The sequence below is a fragment of the Lemur catta genome, chromosome 16 (assembly GCF_020740605.2).
Source record: "Lemur catta isolate mLemCat1 chromosome 16, mLemCat1.pri, whole genome shotgun sequence".
Lineage (NCBI taxonomy): Eukaryota > Metazoa > Chordata > Mammalia > Primates > Lemuridae > Lemur > Lemur catta.
Genome location: NC_059143.1, coordinates 7,051,759 through 7,076,481, shown reverse-complemented (window position 1 = coordinate 7,076,481; position 24,723 = coordinate 7,051,759). Strand labels below are relative to the sequence as shown.

Genomic DNA, 24,723 nt, shown 5'->3' with positions numbered 1-24,723 from the left:
CGGTTTTCCAGTGTTAGGAGAGGCCGCGCCTGCACTGTCTAAGGAATCGCAGCCTCTGCCGCACTGTCTCCCAGTCTTCTCCGGCGGGGCCTGCCAGCAGTGGCCTTAGTCCTGTTAGCATTGGGGTGCTTAATCCGACTCCATCTTTTCCCCGAGGAGGGAGCTGGCGCTGCAGAAAAAAGGGTTTAGACAACGTTGGGGGAGGGGTCAAGACAGGGGACTTGAGAAAAAAGAAAGGGGCATCATATTGATGGCAGCTGTTTTATTTATCATAATCCTCAGGTTAATAACTCCAGTGGTATAAATCCATTCTTGTATGTGTTAAGTTCTTAGTCTATATCTTCCCAAACCAGTGGGGCAGCCCTGCTTTATCAGTGGGTTATGTGATTTGAGCTGTTTTCTCAGCAAATGATGAACCTACCCAACCGAAGCCCTGTAAAGGCCAGTGAGACCAAGGATTCACTTTTTAAGGTGAATGGTGGTGAAGCGTGCAGTTCAAACGGGAACCAGAGCATGTTAACTGCCGGGTAGCCCTAAAACCTAAACCTCTTATCAGGAGCTGCTCCAACCAACTGAGCCCAGGAGTTATTTTATCTTGTGCAGAGAGGTAGCAGTGAGGCAGAGAAAGAGAGGTGATAAAAGAGAGCAGATTGGGGCTGGAGTGAAATATTTCACATAGTACGTCTGCTCTTGTCACCTACTCTTATGTAACAGACAGCAGAGGGAATTCAAAGGTGTAGAAGAGAAAAGGTAGCTGTGCTGTGTGTGGCTCCGTCATGACAGGCACTTCTGTAAGTCCAGGACAAATGTAAGCTCCCTGCGGGTGAGAAAGATAATCTTGTTTGATTTTTGTGGCCCCAGTTTTTAGCATAATCTCTGACCTAAGGTGCTTCTGATTGAGTGGTGTTTATCCAAATGACTGCTGTGCAACAGAAAGTTGAGTTTCTTTAAAGAAAAGATGTTTCTCATTACACCTTAGATCTTAAGGGAGGCAGTCCCATGCCATTTCAGAGTTCATTCTTGGCTGACTGGTTGTTTGCTTCATCTTTTCACATTTTTACATTCTCAGGGAATGAAATAGGTGTCTGACCCTGGGGTCTGATCTAGTGTATTTGACATTTCAGTGGATCTTCACAACATAGGATGTTATTGTGATAATTCTCGTAAGTTCAATTTCACAGACACATGCTGAGAACCAAAAATCATAAATGACTTGCTGGAGGTCGCACAGCTAATAAGTGGAGGCACTTCTATTTTCCCTGCCATCAGAGCCTCTGCCCCTTTGCCTGCACCAGGCTGCACCCCTGTTTCCAGCAAGGCTGCTTGCTCAGAGCACGCTGCTTCAGACTTGTTTTATAAGCTCAAATTGTTCCCAGTGTTCAGTTTTCCTAGGGGACCTCTGTTTTCTTTTCAGGTGAAAGGACCATAATGAACACCTCTCCGCTAGCCTGTGCGTGAATGGTCATATAAATCCCACCGGCAATGTTTAATTTGTGGGACATGTTCAGTTGCCATTTCCTGTGGTGAAAGTGACACCTCTATCCATTTACTATGCCTGAGTTCACCCCGCAGCCCTTCCTCTGACAGCAGGAGAGAGCAGGGCCCGGAGGAGGTCTGAAGGAGGCTAGCAAACCAGAACGACTGCGTGTGTGTGAGAGGTACATGCTTGGTCACTTGAAAGCTTAAATTGCAGTAGTTCAATTTGGGACAGAAACATAGGCATCCTAGTGGACTTTTCCACAGGTCTTTGAGCCTGCCCACTTGTGCAAAATTGGGCTCAGAGCCTCAGTGACCCCATAGGGCAGAGACAGTAGTCATGCCTTTGCACTTGGTGTTTAGAGTATGCACATTATAAATCAAAACTTCTCTTGTCATTACTGTTGCTCAGGGGCACTTTTTTGAAGATGGTAGATAAAAGTACAATCTTGACCTGCTACTTTCTTAGGGGATGCTACACAGAACTCTCACAATTAGATATAGCATCTCTCTGTTCCAATGTTCTCTCTTCTAACAAGAGGAGACCCACAAATTTTACTTGGATATATTCTGGAAGATTGTGACCACATAAAGTGTTGCATTCTTTCCCGAGCGAGTGCTGTCAACATTGCTGTTACAAGACTGTCACAGTTTCTGAGCTAGAATGACCAAAGCCTATTTGAACAGAAAAATAAGACCTGCAAAACCAAAGGAGGATGTCTTATTGATCAGGAAATTTTAGTGGAATTCTCTTGGTTTTTAGCCAGACTGCTGTAGTTTTTGAAATTGCAAATGTCAACAGAGAAGTGCACACATTCCTTTGTGCCGTGTGGAGCGAATTCAGCCATCCCTGAGTCTGCCTTCTGTTCCTTCTCCACCTTCAGCAGAGGGCACCAGGGTGACTAGGTGAAAAATGTAAAATGACTCCATCCCTGTTGTTGGCTTTTGCATGAAAACACAGATAGAAAAGCACTCTTTTTTGTCCTTTGACCTCTGATGAATGCAAATGTATTTGGAAGTATTGAGGAGTTAAGGTGAGAGGTTGAGTTTAGTTATCCAGAGGCCTTCACTTCTTTCTCAGATAAAACCCAGGCACGTTTCTTAATGCTGAGGACTTCAACATGCTGGTGTGTCTCTTCCCTGCCAGGCGTCCAGCGCTGTGTTTTGCTCGAGTGCTCTGAGACAATCAGACAAGCTGGAGTGCTCATCATCAACATATTAATTATGTCCTCTGTTTCCACAGGCTTTTCAGAAGGATTTAATCATTTTGAGTTTATTGGCCTATTGTGAAAAATGCTTTTTGCATTCACACCCCACTCTTCTTCGCCCCCAAATAGTGTTCTCTCCTATGCTGATCTCTTGCAGGGTGGATGAGCATTGGGGTGGGAAGGACTGTTTCTTTTTGCTCTACTTTTTCATTTATTTCATAAGAATTATTTTTGGTTAAAAGAAAACAAGTCAGTGCTAGCTACAAGGGCAGATAAAATTGGCTTCTTGGAGAGGAGTGATTTGCGAAGGGAGATATAGGTTGGTTTTATAGGCTGCAGTGTCTCCTGGCTGATCCAACCTTACCACCCTCTCTCACTGGAGGTAGATTTTGAGTTTCAAGGTCTGACCTGGTTTTTTACGTTTGCTGCCCGGATGCCAGTGCTCAGCATGGCTGGAGGGGACACTGCAAGGTGGGTTTCAGCAGTTCTCAGCAGCTGAAGTGTTTCGGCTCCTCCTTCTCTGCCGTCCCCTCCTTCTTTTTCTTTTGGAAGGGTTTTTGATAGTATTCCCTATTTTTCTCTGACTTTCTGCTTTCCACACCCATTCTTTATTCCGCCAGTGAAACAGCAGCTGTACTAGTCTTAGGTGGCAAGCTGATGCAGAGGAAGGCTACCAGCCCATCAGCTGCTGGCCGAACTGTCACTTGGTAAACAATGGGAGCAGCCCCTGTGCCTCCTTAGCTCCAGCTGGGACTCTAGGAGAACATTGCCATTGTCCAGAGGGAAATGAGGTGGATTATTCCTGTATTACAAAAGACAATAGTTTCTGTCTGCACCTCCCAGAAGATGGAATTATTGCAGCAGTAGCCAGATGACTGCTGCTATGGTCCAAATTGGGTCTATTTATAGAGGAGTTAGTAAAATAGAAATAGTTATTGATTTCAGGTTGTTTAAAAAGAGATTAAGATTTGAATACAGTGATCAGTATGATCAAGAGTTTTCATTACTTATACTAAGAAACTATGGATTTGGGTTTTAGTATAAATTTGTGGATAAAATTATCCTCTAGAGGTTTTCATTGAAACATTTAATTTTAATCTTGGTTTATTCTAGTGTACACATGGTACCTCATTATTCCTCTAATTTTATATATACATAACATATATAAAATAAGGCTTTATTTGTTATCTATAAGCAAGGGGGAATATTTGGATAGCTTCACACTACTTCAAGATTTCATTTTATATAAAAAAATTAATTTGAAAAAGATATTAATTAAAACTAGATAAACTTTTCAGTGAGATAATGAACTAATATTTAAGTATCCTACAGACCTGATGTTAATTCGGTACAATACTGTTGATTAAGGACAGTTTTTTTCTTATTTATTTCTGTATATAAACAGACAACATCAATTTTCCACTTGTGTTTACTATCTTTATTTGGTACCTGCCAGAAACATTATATGTTCTGCTTGATTTGGTTTTCTTAAACATTTAAGTGGCGTACTTCTTCAAGGTTCTGCAGTACACTGTTTTCTAAATTGGAGCATGTTATCAGAAAATTAATGTAATATCAGTTCGAAAATCACTATCCGTCATGACCCTAATTCGGATAATCACAGTTTTGGCTTTAAATGGCTCCTGCCAGCGTACATGGTTTATACTTTGCTTCTCTTGTGACTTCTTTTTACTGAACTGAAAATTGCCTTTTTTCCAGGCATTATGGAAAGAGTTGAAACTCTGGTCTTGGTCCTGTTTCCCCAATAGACTAGTTGTGGGAAGCCATTTAAACTTTTAGAATCTCAATTTCCTCATTTAAAAAATGAGGGTGCTGATACCTGACAGTGTAGTATTTTCCTGAGGACCAATTGTTCTGGATATGCCTGTAAGTTGACAGTTGTCAAGCTCTAAATGTTAGGCTGCTTTTATTGGTTTATGTGGATGGTGGGCTTTTAAAAGTACAATTGAAGTTATGTTATTATTTCATTTGCCCAGGTTGTAGCAAAGAATTTGTAGTATTTACTGGAAAGAGTGTGTGCTTGGAAGCAGACAGCCCTGCGTTTGCAGTCTGGCTTCAGTTTACTAAATATGAGGCATTGCACATGTGACCGGGTACTGTTTGGTTTCCTTGTCCATAAGATGGGGGTAATACGTTCCTGACAGGGTTATTGTAGGGTTAGTAATGAGGGTAGAGTGCTTAATAAAGGTTGTTTTCTGTTCTATAAATTTAGATAAAATATGAGTTATAAAAGTTGTGATTTAAATACATGCAATTATGGTCTCTCCCTAATTTTCTTTTCAGCGCCACTAATGTTGGTTATTATTTATGCCAAAAATATTAGCTGTTTACATCTGGCCTGCTCAGTGATGTGGAGGTGTGGGTGCGTCTAGCCCTTAAACAGTTTTTGCAGCCTGTAATGATGCTTTACACATCTATATAACCATGCAGCATTTAACATTAGGGTGGGTAAGGGCCCTCCTGTTGCAAAGTCTGAAAACTAGAGAACATTTTTATACCTGGAAGCTGGATCTTACATCTTCTTACGGCTATATCACTTTTTTTTTTTTTTTTTTTTTTTTTGAGACAGAGTCTTGCTCTGTCGCCCTGGATGGAGTGCAATGGCATCATCATAGCTCACTGCAACCTCCAACTCCTGGGCTCAAGTGATCCTCCTGCCTCAGCCTCCTTAGTAGCTATATCACATTTTAAAAACTTTTGTTTGACTTACAGATAATTCCAGGCATTAATGACTTTGGCTTTAATAGACAAGCTTTCTAGAAGGAGAAGCAATCACAAACAATTCTTTTTATGAACACAATGGCCAGAGTCACTGTGTATTTTTATGTACAAGTGTACTATATCTGCATTGATTTAGTAGTAGATATATTGTGATTATTTCTTGTATCGAACTATTTTTAATTAATTACCCAGTGAAACAATTACCTTTTAACTGTGCTCAGAAGCAAGCATTGAGATGAGGCTCTTTCTCAAAGTCTGATCCATTAGATTCATGGACGGGATGTGAGTGAAACTTGACTTTGGTTTTTGAAGATTCAGGACTAGCTTTCTATTCTTTATGAAACAAGTGACCACTGCAAGGCCCGTTTTAAAGTTTGTCATCTGCGATTGGCCTTCTCTAGCATGAGTTGGGCCGGGGGGCACAGCTCCTACACGGCATCATCACAGCCCCAGTGACCACCTCCTCTTTGCGGAAGGTTGGCAGGCGCCTTTCTGAAAGAGCTGTGTTCTCTGTCCCCCGGAGAGCCCAAAGTGCGCATTCTGTTCACGTGTGTTCCATTGACCAGCTTTGATGCTCACTCCAATAACTCCCAGTCCCAGCAGATTTTCCTGCCAGGAATGAGATTTACAAGGAGAAATCTCCATGAAGGACAAAAGAAATGAAACTTGGATATATTTCACAACATTTTCAATGTTAAGATTTATCTTATAGGACATTTTATATTTTTAATGATGTTTTCATCGTTGGTGTAGAAATTTGGGGGGGATTATGGGATGGGGAAGCGGGGAGCCCCATATGTCTGTACTTAGGTCTTACGCAGCTGCCCCCCGCCCCCAGGGACGGAGGCAGGGAGTAGGGTGCTGGGCCCGAGAGAAAAAAGGGGCCCACCCGAGGTGAACACGGTGCTGGCTGATGAGTGGCCGTGGAGTGGGAGGGGCAGGGTGCCCAGGGACGGCTCCTTGGGCTGCCCTGTGCTCAGTGCCTTCCTGTGGATGGCAAATGAGAATGGAGGTGTGGGAAATAATGGATAGTGGAATGGGAAAAAACAGACCCAATATGTATTTGAAAAATGGAAAATGTTCCATTTTTAGACAGAGTCAATTAGTCAATGCTGAGATTTGTGTTGTGGAACAGAATTTTAGGGACGTTTGCAGGTATGTTCTAATTCCAGGGCAATTAACAGTTATTATTCCACTAAAGTTTATGGTCTTTGAAGGCTGAGTCTGTCTGGAACATGCCTTAGAGATACCGGGTTAGGTCAATGTGTGGTTTGAATCTAAAGTTTAATTATCTGCAGAGCTGATTTCATTTTGATTATGTAAGGAAACATTGGGAGTGGAAAAAGTTCCGAGAGGCCACAGTGAATAATCCAGGCTGCTTTTTAGTTTCTGGATCCATAAGATTTGCACAGACATTCAGTGATAGTACCTCACGGGTGAATGTCCAGAGACCCCTCTGCTGTGTCCCACAGGTGTGGCCATGAGCTGATGGGTAAGCGTGTAGGTAGTTAGTATTTGATATTGAGGAGCAGGGGTGGAGGGGAGAGACACTGCCCTTTTTTGACGTACTTGGCTCATAAACCTGCTCTGTTTGGTTTGCATAGGATGAGTTAGACGAACTCCGCGCTGAAATGGAAGAAATGAGAGACAGTTATTTAGAGGAAGATGTTTACCAGCTGCAGGAACTTCGGCGAGAACTGGACCGTGCTAATAAAAACTGCCGAATCCTGCAGTACCGTCTCCGGAAAGCAGAGCAGAAAAGCCTGAAAGTGGCCGAGACGGGGCAGGTGGACGGTGAGCTTATCCGAAGCCTGGAGCAGGACTTGAAGGTGAGCGAGCGGGGTTGGCGGTGTACGCGCAGCTGCCGAGCTGGGGTCGCCCATCTGACCATGTAACCTGAGACCCCAGTTGTCCTGTTCTTCCCTGCTTGTGTCTGTGTCAACAGAGTTCAGCATAAACAGTCTTGGTTTACTTTATGGCTTACAGAGTATGTGTAGTTGTAGGACTTTGGCCAGAATTTTAAATCTGTCATAATATGAATGTAAAGAATCGTAGTAATGGATCTGCGGCGAACAAGAATTAATATTTGCCAATTAATCTGACAATTACATAGAAATTGTGTAGAAACTCTAAAAGATCTGAACTATTTTTTAAAAAATCCATTGACTATCAATTTAGTTTAAGGCCACTCTTAAAAGTTGACCGACCATGTCACTTAACATTTTTATTGTTATTTAGGTTTCTAGGTCGCAGAAAACCTAAAATTCCCATAACCCAAGTGAGGCTTGTGTAGTGGTGATTTAACTGAAGGAAAAATAGGATCAAAACTAATTGTCTGAGTGTCTGTGAGAATGATTGGCGGAAATGGGAATGAGTAAAGAAATCCCAGACTTTATACAACACTTGCTTCCTCCATGGGCAGCAAAGCTTCTCTTATGACCCGATTATCAAATCATTTATCTAGAGGTGAATTATGTATAATGTCCTCCTTATTATGGGTATACTTGTGAGACCTCATGTAGCCGTTTGGTATGTTAACAGGAAAAGAAACTTTCTAATTCCACCAAAGGTATAAACCACTAAGAAAAATGTCATCCAGTGTGATATGGGGTGATTGATATGTTTCTTACAAAGTCTCTTTCCTCATTTGCTTTTAAGAAAGTAGAAATGTTTAACTGCTTAGAACATTCAGAGCCACAGTAGACAATTTAAAACTTGACTGCATTGAACATCTGCTGTGGACAGAATTATTTTATTTATTTTTTCAGCAGGCAGGTTCAGAATTACCTTAGGGAACAGAAATGTTTATTTGTCTATTATTGTTATTTTTAATTTCTCACTTAAAGCATACGAACTGGGCAGAGTTGGCATTGTTGATGATATTCTATGAAGGCATAGGACTATCCAGAGTGGTCTTTTTTAAAAAAAAAATTATTAAGCCAGTCAAATGTAGCAGTGGGGGGTTGTATACCAACTTTAGTGACACTAATGTTAGTAAGTTCTGATAACCCACTACCATCGGACCAGCCAGAGTAGCCTTTTAATCCAAATGCAAGTTATATTCTCCCTCATACTATTGATTTCATGTTTTAAACTAATGCCCTCCTCCTTTAGAAATAGATCTGCTAAATATTGCCAGGGTCTTTGCTATTTGGTATAATATCCTATTACTTAATGACTTTGCCTCTAATGCTGTCTGTGTGCACCCTTAGCACATAAAAAGCTCACGTCCTGACAGTTATCTCTGTGGGTCACTGCAGGTGGCCAAAGACGTGTCTGTCAGGTTGCACCATGAACTTGAGACCGTGGAGGAGAAGCGCACTAAAGCTGAGGATGAGAATGAAACTCTCCGACAGCAGATGATCGAAGTGGAAATATCCAAACAGGCGCTCCAGAACGAGCTGGAGAGACTGAAGGAGGTAACCCTGGGATTGCGGACATCTCCCCTCTGGTTTCTTAGTTAGACACTGGGGGCTCTGGGTGTCTCATTCTTACTGTGGGCAAAAGCAAGGTTGGCAAACCATGGCCTATTTGGCTCAGGAGCTAGGGATGGTTTTTCTAGCATGGTAAACAAACAAATAAACCCACGTGAAATAAACCCGCAAAAGCAAAGAAGACTATGAAATGAATACTGTGTGTTGCTTGCAAAGCCTACAGTATTTACTCTCTGGCCCTGTATGGAGAAGGCTGGTTGAGCCCTTGTCTAAAGCTATTTTTTGTAATTTCTGCTTAGATGAGCTGACAATTAATTCCTTTGATGTGTCCAAGTGGGGCCTGTTATTACTAGAATATAGAGTTAAGCAGGAGCTTTTTACTCAAGATCTTGTCTAATGAGCTGGAAAGCGTGTTGTAGTTGTCTGTCAAAGCTGTGTGAACAGATTATATTATGTATGCTATTTGTATATATTCTGTAGCCAATATGATTTATGTTTAGGCATTTTTTTAATTTTAGGGAGTGATTATTCTAGCAAAGTGGTCTAGAAAATGAATATATACTTTCTTCATTTGCACACTGCAGTGCAAATCCTGTTTCATTGTTGACTTCCATTATGAGATTAAAGCTAAGTATTTTCTTGGAAAATATCTTGCATAGTGATGAAATTAAAAACTACTGGCGAAGGCTTTGAGATGTGTTTGATGCTGGCATGTTACCTGTGCCTGCTGACAGGCTCACTTGGCAGTTGGTTTTTCCTCTGGTTAAGTTACTGGATTCACCCATCAATCCCTATCCGTCCAGCCGCCCACCCGCCGCGCTTTGCTCAGGCCCTGCGCCCGGGCCTGGGGTGGATCTGTGCACGTGCAGCACACGCCCTGTTCTCACGGTGCCTGTAGTTCAGTCTGGCCCAGGGACAGCAAAACAGACAAATTGCAGCAAAGTAGCAGGTGCTGTCCTCTCCGGGCCTCCCCTTCCCTCCGCTCACAGCCTCGCTGGCCTCCCGGCCCTCCCAGGTGCTCACACTGCCTGTGGCTCGCTCCTTCATCCTTTTCAGGTCTTTGCTGAGATTGACTCAGCCCCCCTCCCCTTGGCACCTGATGGAAGTTGTTGCCATTTCTACCCTGGCGTCCCCATCCTCCTTCCCACCCGACATATTGTATATTTTGGGAAATTACTGGTATATTGTCACCACTTATCTGACAATGTTACGTGTTTTCTTTCTCTGTCGTTCATCCACCCCCTCCTTCACTGATGCCACTCTGGAATGCGAGTCCATGGGACAGGGAGATGAGTTTGGGGACAGAGGTTTTGTCTGTCCCGTTTACTTTAGGGCCCCTGTGCCTAGAACAGGGCTGGCACCTGCCAGGTGAGGGGTGAGTGAAGGGGGCAGGGCATGGAGCTGTGGTGGTGCACGGGCTCCGCAGAGGAAGAGGTTAGCTTCTGAGAGCTTGCTTTCATTGGGTGACCCTTGCCCCTTAGCCTCCATTTGCATTTGGCCCACGATGGAGGAATTTGTCCTCTAATTGAGGATCCCTTGCCTCTGTTCTTATAGTTGCTAGTGCTGCATTCCCCCTTTCCCTGTGGTCTAAGTCTGCTGGAAGGTGTAGTGGTTTCCTTTCTCAGAATTTCCAGTTTGAGCCTGACCTTGTGGGTATGGAAAACAATTTATAGTTGGCCCTTGAATAACATGGGGCTTAGGGGCACTCACCCCATGCAGTAGAAAATCTGAGTATAGCCGGGTGCTGTGGCACATGCCTGTAGTTCTAGCTACTTGGGAGGCTGAGGCAGAAGCATCACTTGAGGCCAAGAGTTTGGGCCAGCCTGGGCAATATAGCAAGACCCTATCTCTTAAAAAAATAAAAAAAAGAGAAAAGAACATCCACGTATAAGTTTTGACTCCCACAAAACTTAACTACCAATAGCCTGCTGCTGACCAGAAGCCTTACTGATAACATAATAGTGGATTAACACATACTTTGTATGTTTTATGTATTTAATATTATGTACTGTATGCTTAAAATAAAGTAAGCTAGAGAAAAGAAAATGTTATTAAGAAAATCATAATGAAAATATATTTATATTCATTAAGTGGAAGTGGATCATCATAAAGGTCTTCATCCTCATCATCTTCATGTTGAGCAGGCTGAGGAGGAGGAGGGGGAGGAGAGGTTGATCCTGCTGTCTCGGGGGTGGCATAGGTAGAAGAAAATGCAGTTCAAACCCACATTGTTCAAGGGTCGACTGTAAACATACATTTTATAAAGTTTTACATGTGTATATGTGTGTAAATATATAAATATACATATAAAATGTGTACACATATATTTTTTAAGCAAGCAAAGATTGTTTTGCATACGCCTAAATGGATTTGTATAGGACGTGGCATCTGTTTGGAGGAAGTGGTGGTTACTGTTGCTCTGGACATCGAAGAGCAAGGCCAGGGTACAGTGAGGGTCTTCCAGAGCCTGGTCAAGGCTGATGAGAGGACAGAAGGCAGAGGGGTCAGCCCCTCCCTGTGGGCTAGAACTCCTTGGAGGAACTGCTCAGTTGGGATGAAATACGTGTTGCACTTCCAGAGTTGCCGACTGTGGGACTGCATATTTACCCCGAAATTCTAAAATGAATCGTGAAGCTGACAGGAGTCTCAGGAGGGTTGGATGCTGGTAGGTTATACCAGAAGCAAAGAGGGATGGAGACTGGTGATGCGAGGTTCAAAGGTGGTGGAGGGGATATTTATGGGAAATGCTAGCTGTTGTCTCTGCGAATGGGTTCTTTTTACAAAAGCCAGAGCAGATACGTATGAGTTTTGCTCTAGTGTGAGGACAGCAATTTGTCTACCTTGCCGTGCTCTTTGTTGTTCACCGCTGATGTTCTGTAACCGGGTGCGTGCATGCTGAAAAGGCAAGGGTGGTTCATGCGTCCTGTGCGTGTGGATAACAGGAGCTGCTCCAGATGTGCATGTGCCCCCTCGGCCTCAGAGGACAGGGACACACGGTATCTCTGTGCCTCTGAAGCTGCCTTCTCTTTTAAGCCCCTGACTGTTTTCAGCTGCCTGGTGGAGTCACCAATGTGAGTTTTTCCTGGCAGTTCAGGCTCTGTGTCCAGAGCAAACTCATCACCCCTTGCCCCAGCCTGTGCCACCTTCTGTCTTTCCTGTTTGTGTAAAGGTACCACTGTCCTGTCGTCTCCATGGCTGACGATGGCAATTACCTTTAACTCTTGCTCCCCATCTGCAGTTGCTTGCTAAGTGCTGCAGGTTGCTCTTCTGGCAGAAGAGGGCTGGCAGTGTGGGCTGACCATGTGCATCGAAGGTATGTGCTGTTTCCATTCCTCCGTTTTCTGTTCTCTCCTCTAATTCTGAGTGTGTCACCCTCTGCTTAAATAAACAGGCTTGCCTTGGCTCCTGCTTGTCTGACTCCATAGCATAACACGCAGGACTGTTCCCATGTGGCCCATCCCCACCTTCCTGCTGGGTTTTCCACCCTGCGCTGTAAACTCTGGAGTGAAACGGAGGAGCAGTTGGGAGGATGACTAGGGACCATGTCCCCTGTCTCTGAACTACTTAGAGGTGTGTCTTGGAAAAGTCACTTTGTCCCTTGATAAAGAGGGCTGACCTGTCTAGAACTGTCCCTCTGGCTAGCCAGCTTGCTTGCTCTCTTCCTGTGCCCGTTCACCCCATGGTCCGTGCCCCCAGGTGCCACACACCCCTGCACGTGTGCGAAGCTCAAACAATTTTTGAATTTTTTTTTTTTTTTTGGTGTATTTCTTCTATTCCTCAACTCTGTCTATAGTGGAATCTCTCAAAGGTTGAAAATGGTTAACTTTAGCTTAGTTCCCACTTCTTAACGATTACCAAATACTTTCACTGAAGATTATTTCATTCTGCCACAGTTTTTCTGAGTACCTGTTAAATGCTAGACACAAATAATAACCAGATGAGTTAGCCGGCACCTGCACGGGACAGAGACGTGTTAGAGATCACTCTCCTCCCCCCGAACAGTGCAAGCATCGTGGACAGCTGTGGACTCCTGTCTGTCGTATTGTTTAGTATCATTTTAGCTTCATCTTTTAAAAGTCATCTTCCCCCAGTTGACTAATTGAATAGTCAGTGCTTATTTAGATTAATTTACATGCTGGCCAGTTTCTTTACTCACCGTTGCTTCTCGCGTATTACTCTTTCTTCCTGGTCCTTTTGTAAAGAAGATAATTACTGTTTTATTCATCCATTAAGGTTTTCATTTCAATGAGTTTATCTTTCATTTCTAGAATTTTAAAAAATTTGCTTGTTCTTTTTCTGGAATTTTCTTCTTTATCATCTGTATTTCTTCTTTTACGTCTTTAAATGTTTTAAAGTCACCGTCTCTTTCAGGCTGTTGTGTGATCTCAGGTCCTTGGTGTTACCTGTCCTTCCGTTTGTCAGATCAGCCGACGCTCGCTGCTCACGGTGGGCACCCTGAGGCCTGCTGCGAGGTCCTGCTGGCGAGATGTCTACCTCGGTCTTTCCCAGAGGCCTCAGGGGCACTATGCCCTGGTTGGTGGCAGTCTGGCCGTCAGCCTGCACGTGGCACAGGCTTAGGGCATTTTACACGACTGAGGAGATTGTTTCCACCTGCTCCCCCCGCCATGAGGCGTGCGTTCTCGGAAGAGCCCTGTGGGTGTGTGAATTGGAGTCTCGTCTCGTGGTCATGGCTGTGAGGACCTATTTCTGGGTCTGGTGACTTCACCATTCCCCACCTCAGCCCCTAACACATATTCTTGGACTAACTGCTTGGCAATCCCTTGTTCATTTCTGACACTGGGAAATTTTCCTTTTTTGTTTTTTTATTTGCAAGTTCAGCTTCACGTCCATTTCTGTTTGTTATCTTTTATGTGGCATTTCTAGCTATGCTGGGAAGAGGCTCCTGGTGCTCAGTGTGCTGTGTTGCCATAGCTGGATGTGACCCTTCGGGGTTCGGCGGAAGTTCCCCAGTGGCAGTCCTGGAGCCCCCCCAGCAAGCACAGTTGTCGCCCTGTCCACTGTCCTGCCTCTCTCCACCTGCTGCTGCCCAGCGCCCGCGGTCTCGCGGCTGCTTTGTACTGATGGTTTCCGCTGTATCACATCTGCTCACTGTCCTCTCAGGGCATCTTTCTGCTTTTTTCTCAGCCAGCGAGTGGGACTTTCTCTGTGTCATTACATTCAAACTGTCAGATGGCTGGAGAGTCTGGAAACACAGGTGCACAAACATAATCGATGGTCTCCTGCTATTGTGCTACAGTGCGATAAAATAACATTGTCTGTTTCCAGACGATATGGTCCCCCTTGTAAGCATCTTTGGGCGGAGTCCTCGTGCCAGGGGACCTCCTAGGACACTAACCAGGTAGTGGGTGGCTACCTTGGGGTTAGGGCCTCACCCCTGGCCCAGCCAGCAGTGGCCCGCAGGGCCAGCAGGTCACGTGGTGTGTAGGCAGCATTCTGTGTGCTAACTTACACACCTTCCAAGGAGTAGAGCAGCTCCTGGTTTCATTTCCTAGTCATGATTTTGAGGGGTTGGGTGGGAAGTGGTGGGGAAGGAGGGAAATCTGGTGCCCTGAACGATACCCCAGCTATGCGGCCTGCTGGGTTAATACTGAGGCAAGTGGGATGGAGCAGGGGGAAGAATCAGGGCTGCCTGGTTGAGCCTTTCCACAAACACGGAGACTCAAGAAGAGTCATGTGTGTGTGTGTGTGTGTGTGTGTGTGTGTTCACGCACACACCTGTGCAGCGTCTGGGGCCTGGTGGGAAACCGCCTTCTTGTTGCTGCTTATTTGGGCATTTGTGTGTCCTTCGTCCAGGCCAGGAGGGCAGGGGTGCGGCCAGACTAGAGCTGAGTTGAGCCAGGGAACCTGCACCAGGTCCGAAATCCTGAGTTCGGAGGCTGTGGAGGGTCAGGAGCAGGGCAGCAGACGCAGACGGGTTTGTCATAAATATTTTTGATGCTTCCGCTGTAAATGGAACAGTTCTGGTGGCTGGGAAGAAGGAAGGTGTGTGTGCAGTTAAACAACCATAAATAGCACTAATGGCTGATTCCCACTCTGCTGCCGAGGAGGGGCAAGAGCGCATCACAGCTGCTCTGGCCACCCGGAACCTGTTCCCTCGGAGCTGGTTCTCATCAAAATCTGGACAGAATCGCAGGAAGTTCTTGCAAGAGGCTGGTAAAAGTCCCACCGCCCTCTTCCCAGCATGTCTGGGTTCTCTGCGGCCTGGGGCCGTCTGTCCTGGCCTCTGCGTGACCGTGCAGGGTGCAGGCAGGTTTATTTGCTTCCTCACCTGAGCCGAGGCTGAGGAAGGTCGGGGCTTGCCCAGGTTCAAGTACCTGAAACGCTTCAGTTTCTCAGGGTATGCTATTTCAGTTCTGTTGGCAAAAGAATATTTCACTGCCACTTTATGTGACTATTATGTTGGAAAAAAAGGAAATGGAGGTGAGGAGGAGACGGCGAAGGAGTGAGCACCGTCCCCGAGTGTGTGAGTCGCCAGCGGCCAAGGCCAGACCCGCATCGGCACCTCAGTGCACCAGGAGGGTCCCAGAGGTGCTGTGGCCCCTCTCAGTCCACCAACGTGGAGGCCAGGGTGTGGGTGGGCTGTGCGCCACCTGTAGCCGGGGAGGTGAGGTGCAGCCGGGCTCTCCCCGGTCCCCGACCCTTCCTCTGTCCTTTCCTCCAGACCTCGGCCCTAGCTGCCACCTTCCTTGTAGACCTGAAGGAAGCGGCTGGTGACTGGAGTCAGAGCTCCAGGTAAGCGCTCTGGAGCCAGCTTGAGCGCAGTGTCCCTCCAGGGAGCTGCAGGTGTCTGTGATGCTGGGGCTCAAGAGCCACCAGCAGCCCCTGGTGGGTGGGCCAGGAAAGAGCACCTGTATCTTTTCCTAACCCAGTAATACTTTTCTATAAAATTAATTTCTACTTTTGTAAGTATTTATTAAGCTTCCTCTCTCATCTCTCCTGAGAATATTACAGGAGGAGGGAGGAGGGTAGGATTTATTAATACCCTGGGGTGGGTGGGGCCTCTGCCTGCCCTGCCCCCTGCCCAGGCCCTTTCTCGACAGCCTGTCCCTACCTGTCCAGCCCCCGGGTTGGGGTCCTTCTTTCCCGAGGGTTGTTCCCCGAGTCCCACCCCTACCTGTTGGTACCCTGCCCATTCTTTAAGATTCTCCTGAAATGCCACCTCCTCATTGAAGCCTTCCAAACATACATTTTCACATGCTTACACCAGGACATGGTCATTGTGGGAAACTTGAAAGATAAAACTGTAGAGGGAGAAATTTCCCATGATTCTAACAACCCAGAGATGTGTCTGATTTTTCATATGAAATTGGAAACACACTATATTCTTCTGTGCGTGGAAATACGGAGAGGAGCCAAGTAGGATTTCGCAGATCACACGGTTTGTTGCCGCACGAGAGATTGTTTTTCCCCTTCGGTTCACACCAGGGAGGGGAGAACAGCGAGAGGCGCGGCAGCCACTTAGCCAAGTGGCCCAGACTGTTCGCGCCCAGCTGAGGGCGGAAGCTGGCTCCGTGCAGGTCTCGGGAGACCGGCCAGAGCAGTGCCCCGGGGCCCAGGGACGGGCCGGGTCGCTGGTGCTAGAGGGCGGTAGTGGTGGCTGGCGGGGCTTGGGAGCTGAGCCCTGAGGCTGACAAGGTGTGGCCTCGTCACAGCACAGGTTCTGGGTCCTGCTAGAAGGGGCTGACCGTGCAGCCCAGGGTCTCCCGGTGTCTGTCAAACTCGTAGGCTCACGTGTGTTTTGAAGTCGGCGGTTGAGGTCAGAGGCTCACGCGTGGGGTCTGATGAGGGAGGGGCGTTCACTCCGAGTTCTTGTCACAGCAAAACGTATGTCACTACTGAGCAAGCGATGTGAGTGTTTGCAATCATTGCAAAGCTCCGAAACGTATATATTTCTTAATGTATTGTTTTTTATTTTTAATTAAACTTTTTGTTTCCAGATGCTTGTAGGTTCACGTGCCGTTGTAAGAAATAATGCTGAGATCCCTGTACCTTGTGCCCAGTTTCTCCCAGTGGTAACACCTGGAAGACTCTAGGGTAGTATGTGGATTTGGTCCAGATACAGAGCGTTTCTGTCACCACCTGACCCCTCCTGTCACCCTCCCATGGCCACGGCCAGCTTCCCTCCCACCAACCCCCCTCCCTTGCCCCTGGCAGCCACTGCCCTGTTCTTCACTTCCATGATTTGTCAGTTTCAGGAATGTTACATACGTGGAATCATCCAGTATGTGACCTTTGGGCACTGGCTTTTTGGTGCTAAATAAAAGTTGTGGGAGGCGGTGGTTTGGACGATGCTCCTGCACTGGGCGCAGCAGGCGACGGGAAGTCAAACGGGGTCACTCGTGCTGAAGCTCCACTCTCCAGACCAAAACTGAGGGAGGGAGAACAGCCTGACTTCCCAGAGGAGCCGGTTTCAGTGGGCATGATCATGAGGCTCGCTGCTTTAATCCTTACAAGAAATAATAATAATAATATTAATAACCCAAGTAACCTGGTGCGAACTAATCAGTTTCCTGTTCTGTCTCCCTGTCCCTGCCTGACAAGAGAAAGTGCCTTTGAAATGACCAATCTGCTTTTTTTTTGAGACAGAGTCTCACTCTGTTGCCCAGGCTAGAGTGCCATGGCGTCAGCCTAGCTCACAGCAACCTCAAACTCCTGGGCTCAAGGGATCCTCCTGCCTCAGCCTCCCAAGTAGCTGGGACTACAGGCATGCGCCACCACTCTCGGCTAATTTTTTCTATATATTTTTAGTCGTCCAGCTAATTTCTTTTTATTTTTAGTAGAGATGGGATCTTGCTCTTGCTCAGGCTGGTCTCGAACTCCTGAGCTCAAACGATCCTCCCACCTCGGCCTCCCAGAGTGCTGGGATTACAGGTGTGAGCCACTGTGCCCGGCCCCAATCTGGTTTTTGTTCATGGTTTTTTCTGCCTTCTTCAGTCCTTCTCTGTATGTAAAACCAACCTCTTCTGCTCAGCTCCTGGCCGCACTTATTCTGTTTTAGGGAAACAAGTGTTGCCTAGAATTATAAATAAAGCCAATTGGTATCCTTAAATTTGTTGTAATTTTGTCCTTTGACACTGGAGATTCATCCAGGTTGCTGTCTGTATCCTTAGTTGTTCCTTTTATTGATGAGTAGTATTCCATGCTGCGGTGTACCACAGTTTATTTAACCATGCACTTGCTGAAGGATATCTGTGCTGTTTCCGTTTGGGGGCTGTGTGACATGGTAAATATGTTTGGTCCCTCTCCCCACCCCCTTTCCCGGCATACATTCCTAATACCCTTGGAGTTTCTGAAGTGCCGAATGTCTTTTTGTGTGTTAATGAGAGCTGGTGGGGGACGCTCCTGCGTGCTCTCAGGCCGGGGGGCTGTTTGTCAGAGGAACCAACCTGGGACTAGAGCCACCCCCCCTTGCTGGGAACTGCGGAGGAGAGGGGGCCGAGGGTTGCATTGACCACCAGTGGCCTGAGATGCATAATCATGCTGGTGTAATGAAGCCTCTGGAAAGACACCTGAGGACAGGGTTCCAGGTTGCTGAACACTGGAGGGGCTGGGAGGGTGGCCCACCCCTGAGAGGCATGGAAGCTCCCAGGGCTTTCCCACATACTTTGGCCCAGGTAGCTCTTCCATCTGCTTGTTGCTGAGTTATATCCTTTCATGATAAATGGGTAAATATAAGTAAAGTGCTTCCTTGAGTTCTGTGAGCCATTCCAACAAATGACTGAATGGGGGACAGGGAGGTCTGGGGGTGGTTGTGGGAACCTCTGATTTGTAACCAAGTCAGACAGAAGTTGTGGGTAACCTGGGGCCCACCTCTTGCAGTGAGCATCTGAAGTGGGAGGTAGTCCTGCGGGACTGCGTTCCTAGCCTCTGGGATCTGATGCTGTCTCTGAACAGCTAGTGTCAGAACTGCATTGACTTATAGGACACCCAGCAAGTGTTGGAGAATTGCTCGGTATGAGAAAACCCCACACATTTGATCGCAGAAGTGCTCTGTGTTGCATGTGAGTAGAGAAAGACAGAAAAGCAGTTTATTTTTCTTATTTCACAGGCTATTGAAAATAAAGTTGCTGTGAACGTTTGTGTGCAAGTTTTTGTGGGACATAAGTTCTCATGGGATAAATGCCCAGGAATACAGTTCCTGGGTCGTATAGCAGTTGCATATTTGGTTTTTTAAAGAAAATGATGAACTGTCTTCCAGAGTGGCTGTACTGTTTAACATTGCCACCGGTGATGTATGCGCACTCCAGTTTCTCTGCATCCTCACCAACATTTGGTGTCGTCACTTTTTAATTTTAGCCATTCTGATCAGTAATATCTTCTTGTGGGTTTAATTTGCATTTCCTAGTGGCTAATGATGTTGAACTTCTTTCATGTGCTATTTGCCATCTATAAATTCCTTTTTGGTAAAATAGCTCTTCATATCTTTTGCCCATTTTCTAATTGGATTGCTTGTTTATTGTATTGTTATTTTTTTAACTGTGAGTTTTGAGAATTCTTTGTATATTTCAGATACAAGTCCTTTGTCAGATACGTGGTTTGCAAATATTTTCTCCTACTCTGTAGCTTGTCTTTTCATCCTCTTAACAGGATTTTCTCAGGGCAAAAGTTTTTAGTTTTGATGGAGTCCAATTTATGAATATTTCCTTTTATGGTATCAATTTTAAGAGCTCTTTGCCTAACCCTAGATTCCGAATATTTTCTCTTGTGTTTTTCCTAAAAGTTTTATTATTTTATGTTTTACATTTAAGTCCAGGATCCATTTTGAGTTAATTTTTGTACAAGGTGTAAAACTTAGGTCGAGGTTCGCTTTTTAGCCTGTGGATGTCCAGCTGCTCCAGCACCATTTGTTGCTCCCTTTCCTCCAGTGAATTACTTTTGCACTTTTGTCAAAAATGAATTGGGGACGTGTATGTGAGCCTGTTTCCACTGATCTCTGCTGATACTACCCAGCCTTGATTACTTAGCTGTGTAAGTCTTTAAAGTGCTTTCTTGGTATGGTGTCTATGGCATTTTGGACTTTGCCTAATAGTATGTGTATGTGTGTCTACACATCCCTGTCCTTATCAAGCACGCGGTACATGTTTGTTGCACAGGTGAAGGTTTTATCATCTTTATTTTCGTTTGAGAAAGAGCCAAAACATTATTTAAAAGTCTTTTGCTGAGGAATGTCTGATTCTGTAAATGATTGCCTCAGGGCAGTTAATCCAAACTAGTAATTTCACTCTGGGTCAAGTTTTTTGATAATGACTGTGAGTCATAAAATCACTGTGTTTGGTTAGTGATAAGCAAAGCTGCTTCTGTCGGTCAACCTCCTGCACATCAGCCAGGCCCATTGCAGGGTCACGCAATGCTGGCTTGTCCCCTGTGAGCCGGACAGCCCCCTCCTCTCTCCTTGTTTCCCGTGGGGCCCCACCCGTGGTGCTGTGGTGCTAGGTGTCTCTCAGGGCAGGCAATGGCACCCTTTGGGACACACATCAGAAGCAATGATGCCTTGTGAGCCAACTCTTGGTTTGCAGACTTCCCCAGAGTCGCTATTTCTCCCCTTCTCCAACACAGCCTTTCTTGGGTGCCGGGACTCTGATAATGTGGAGGGCAGCCCCGCACCATGTCGCCCACTGGTAAGTGAGCACTGGGATGGAACTTCTGATTTTTAGTGAAATGGACACTGGGTTCAGGTTGCTTATCTTGAGCATAATTAAAATACAGGCAGCACACATTTCTGAATAATTTAGGCTTTCACTAGGCTGTTAGCTGCATCAAGTTTGTAGCATTGTTTGTGTTATGGAAATACAGACTTCTCACAATTTACCTTTGATTCCTGGGGGTCTTTTGAATTTATCTGCTGTAAATCATGCTATTGATGTAATACGATTTAGGTCAGTTTCATCCTCGGGCACAGAATCTAGAGTCAGAGAAATAGAAATGCCTAGAAAATACTCCATGGGATTGTCTGTTTCTGAGTGTGCTGTCTTGGTATTTCCCTGACGCGAGTGAGCCGTCACATTCATTGAGTGGTATGATTATGAGCTGAATAAGCAATTTTGTTGGCTTTTTTCCCCCTGCTAATCAAAAATTATTCAGCATTGAGAAGAGATCACGTTATATATGTAGTTACACAAGCAAACAAAATGTCTCACTGTTGAGCACTTAATCGAGCAGCGCTTGAATTTCTGACCCAAGGATGAGCCTCAGAGAGGGGAGAGGGGAGAGACCCTCCGCTCTCCCAGGGCCCTTTTCCTTGCGGTTTATTTGTACAGGGTGGTTAATTCTTTTACTGAAAGGATGTCTGTGTGGGATGGTTGTTCCCTCTCGTCGCAGACACGCTTTCTCTCCGGCCGTGGCAATTTGACTGCGACAAGGGAACGCAGGAAATGCGGGCGCGTTCATCCATCTGACAGCTGGCGCTGGGTGCAGGCGCTCCTCCGCCTGGGGTGCCCATGCGAGCGGTTGCCCAGGCAGAGCCGTGTTTATTCATCAAGCACACGTTTGTGTTTATTATTTACTGCTCCACACTTGGGGTCGACCCTTGGTTGCTTTCCCATCACACTTGGCTTCATCTCGTCTGGCGGGAGGAGTGAGAAAGCCGACGGTGCAGTTTGGGGGCCCCTGGTGCAGGGTTAGGGCGCAGGGCAGTGCCCGTGGGACTGTCGGAGACCTGGGGGAGTGGGAGTGAGAGGAGGCTCTCGAATGTTTGGTCACCTGTGTTTATTCACAGGGATTAGCAACAATTTTATTTTCGCAAATGTAAGATGTAAAATCATTGCTGAAAAATTCTCTGCATATTATTTTTGCAAATCATAGGAAACATTAAAATTTAAAGATGATATAATTTTATGCAACAAGTTCCTTTCTGTTTTGGTCTAACATGTGAGTTTAGCATGCTCTTAGCGACCAAGAGCGAGAGGAGGGCGGCAGGACGTTCTCGAGAGTGAACTAGCTGGCTGGGTGGGTGGAGGGGCTCGGCGGGGCCAGTCTTTTACTTTTCAACTTTGGATAACACTGAGGGTTTCTTGTTTGTTTCTAAGGGTTCTCGTGTGTAGGAATTTTGGTTTTGGTTTGGATTTATCGTCTTTATTTTCCCTTGGGAAAGTGCCATAACATTATTCTGGATTTATTTATAAACAAGGTAACTCACAGGTCACCTCTGTAATTAGGCCTGTATGTCATTTCATCCCATGGGGACGGCACCTGTGGTGGTTGCTGGAGGCACCACCTTTGAGTAATCTGCTCAGAGCTTACTTTCTCTACTGACATTTTGGGCTGAGGGCTGTCCTGTCATTATAGGATGTTTAACAACACCCTCAGCCTCTGCCCACTGGATGCCAGCAGCAACCCCAGCCCCCCCAATTTGTCACAATCAAAAATGTCTCCAGACATTGCCCGGTGTCCAGGGGTGGGGGCCGTCCCTCCCCCTTGAGAACTGCTGGCTGAGAGACCAGCAAATGCCAAAGCTGAGCAGGAGACCTCTTCCTCCAGCTCCCCTGGCGCTTTGGAGGGAAGAGTCCTAGTTCCACGCAGATGAGCACGTGGTGTTGTCGACCTGCCCTGGCCGTTGACACAGTGTCAGGTTCTTCGCTCGTGAAGGATTTGTGTGACTCGACTGTGAGGTGGCTGCACAAGGGCTGTTGCAGCACCTTGGGAACCCTCTCGTCTCCCTGCTTACTGTGTCTGGGTGCACATCCTACTCCTGAGCCACCCCTCTCTGAAGGGCAGGCTGCCCTGCGTTTTCTAACTCAGCGAAGAGACGGGTAGAAGGTGGTGCTGCATGTTCACCTCTGCTTTCGACCTCTTGCAAAACACCCTTAAAGGCAGCCTTCAAAATGATTGTGTAGCCATTTGGATCCTTCTCTGCTGGAGGATTAGAGAGCAGAGGTGCTGGGAGCAGGTTTTGACAAGTCGCCTCCTGTACCTCTGCTTTGTTGAGGCGATGAAAGGGAGTACATAGCACCCGCCGGGGACCAAGCCCTTTAGCCTGGTGATGCTCGTTCCTGCTGCCCAAGCCTCACCAAGGCGGTTACATCAGGTCCTGGCTGGGGCGGGGGGACCCTGGTATCTGTGGCTTTTTTACCTTCCCCTGGTGACTTCAGGTCAGCAGCGGTGTGTCTGCAGCATCTCCCTAATTATAGCTAAATATTCTCACCCAGGAGAGGTGCAGGGAGTTGGTCAGATTGATGAAGTATAAAAATAAGAGTTTCCCAAACTGGTGTTTTGTGAAGATGAGGCTTTGGAGTGACTTGGTTAGACAAATGACCTCTTTCCGTCAGAGCTACAATATAGCCTTACCCTAGTGAGTTAGTAAATTCACAGTCACGAGTTTTATATTGCCATGACTACAGAAGTTGTAGAGGAAAATAACTACATGGCTTCCTGTCCATTAATTATAGTTTTCCTAAAACAAAGCTAAGGCCAGATTCTAGTATACACATGCAGGTGGCCTTTGTCTAGACTAATTGAATCTGCCACTCGTCAGTTCAACTCCATTCCTCCCTGCCCCCTCAGGTTTGTTTTCTCTCTGTCCATTTCTTCTTCTGCTCACCGCAGGAGCACACTCCTCTAGCCGCTGTGGAAGACAGTGCTGGTTCTGTGTGGTTTGTCCTTCCAGGTGCTGTCCCAGGCCCCACGACTTGTAGGTGGCAGACAGGACCTTGCTCCAGTGCGTGACATTGTGGGGGACAGAGCAAATACTTTAATTTTTTTTGGTTAACCAAAATACCCTTCCCTTTCCTGAAGAGAAATGGGGAAATTCAGAGGTATTTGTGTGAAATGTATAAATGTGCCTACTCTCATATAGTAAAGCTGTGTGTGCAAAATAGAGACACAAAGACGACAAAGAATTGAACCCCCTGGTTTTGTAACCCTGTGTCACATAAACAGTCTGGGTATAACTGTATTAACAGAACAAAACAAACTCTCTAAAATAATTTAAAGAGGTTGATTTTGAGCGAACATGAGTGACTGTGACCCAGGGATACACAATCGCAAGAGCTCCTGAGAAAATGCGTGCCTGAGGTGGCCGGGCTGCGGTTTGGGATTACACGTTTCAGGGAGACGGGATTGCAGGTAAGATCATAAATCACTACGTGGAAGGTAGACATTGGTTCAGCCTGAAAGGCGGGATGTCTTGAAGTCACAGGGGGACTGAGAGATTCTTTAATTGGCGATTGATTGAGAGGGTTAAGCTTTGTCTAAATATTTGGAGTCGGCAGGAAGAATGCCCAAGTTGAGATAAGGGTACTTTATCTGTCATATGATACCGTGCCAGCCAAAAAGACCTATTTAACTAGATTTTAGGATTATAAGACATGACTTAAACCTTGCCTGGCATGGCCTTAGGTCTTGTGTGTGATTTGATATCTTAATGCCACAAAGTCTGTTCTGTCAGTCTTACGATATCTGTTTTAACATTAATGTCGGTCAGTTGTTATGTCTAAAGTCCAAAAGGGTGGGGGTAAAAGAAGGTGTGTCCAACCTCTCTTCTTGCCACGGCTGGGAACTCAGTTTTAGGGTTTTTAATGAGGTCCCCTTGGCCAAGACGGGGTTCATTCAGTCAGTGAGGGGTCTTAGGATTTTATTTTTAGTTTATAGCTACTTCCATGGACAAACCATATTTCACCAACTGTGCCATCAATTAAAAGATACACCATTAAGAGAAAGTAAAACATGCTGCCAATTAGATTGTGACATGACGTTGGTCATAACGTGCAGCCTGATTTTAGAGGTGTTGAAGTGTGACAATGTATATCTTAAAATCAATGAAATATGGTATGTACCAATGCTCCTCCACTTATGATGGGGTTACATCCTGATAAACTCATCGTAAATGGAAACTACCTTAGGTGAAA

General features: G+C 45.9%; 1 protein-coding gene across 2 annotated transcripts in view; it reads left to right on the top strand.

Annotated features, from left to right (window-relative positions):
* Positions 1–24,723, top strand: part of MTCL1 (microtubule crosslinking factor 1) — a 117,056-nt gene that overhangs the window by 1,764 nt on the left and 90,569 nt on the right. For both annotated transcript variants that reach the window (XM_045527262.1, XM_045527264.1), the window contains exons 2-3: positions 7,031–7,255; positions 8,687–8,845. In XM_045527262.1, coding sequence (XP_045383218.1) covers positions 7,031–7,255; positions 8,687–8,845 — 384 coding nt within the window. The remainder of the gene's footprint in view (positions 1–7,030; positions 7,256–8,686; positions 8,846–24,723) is intronic.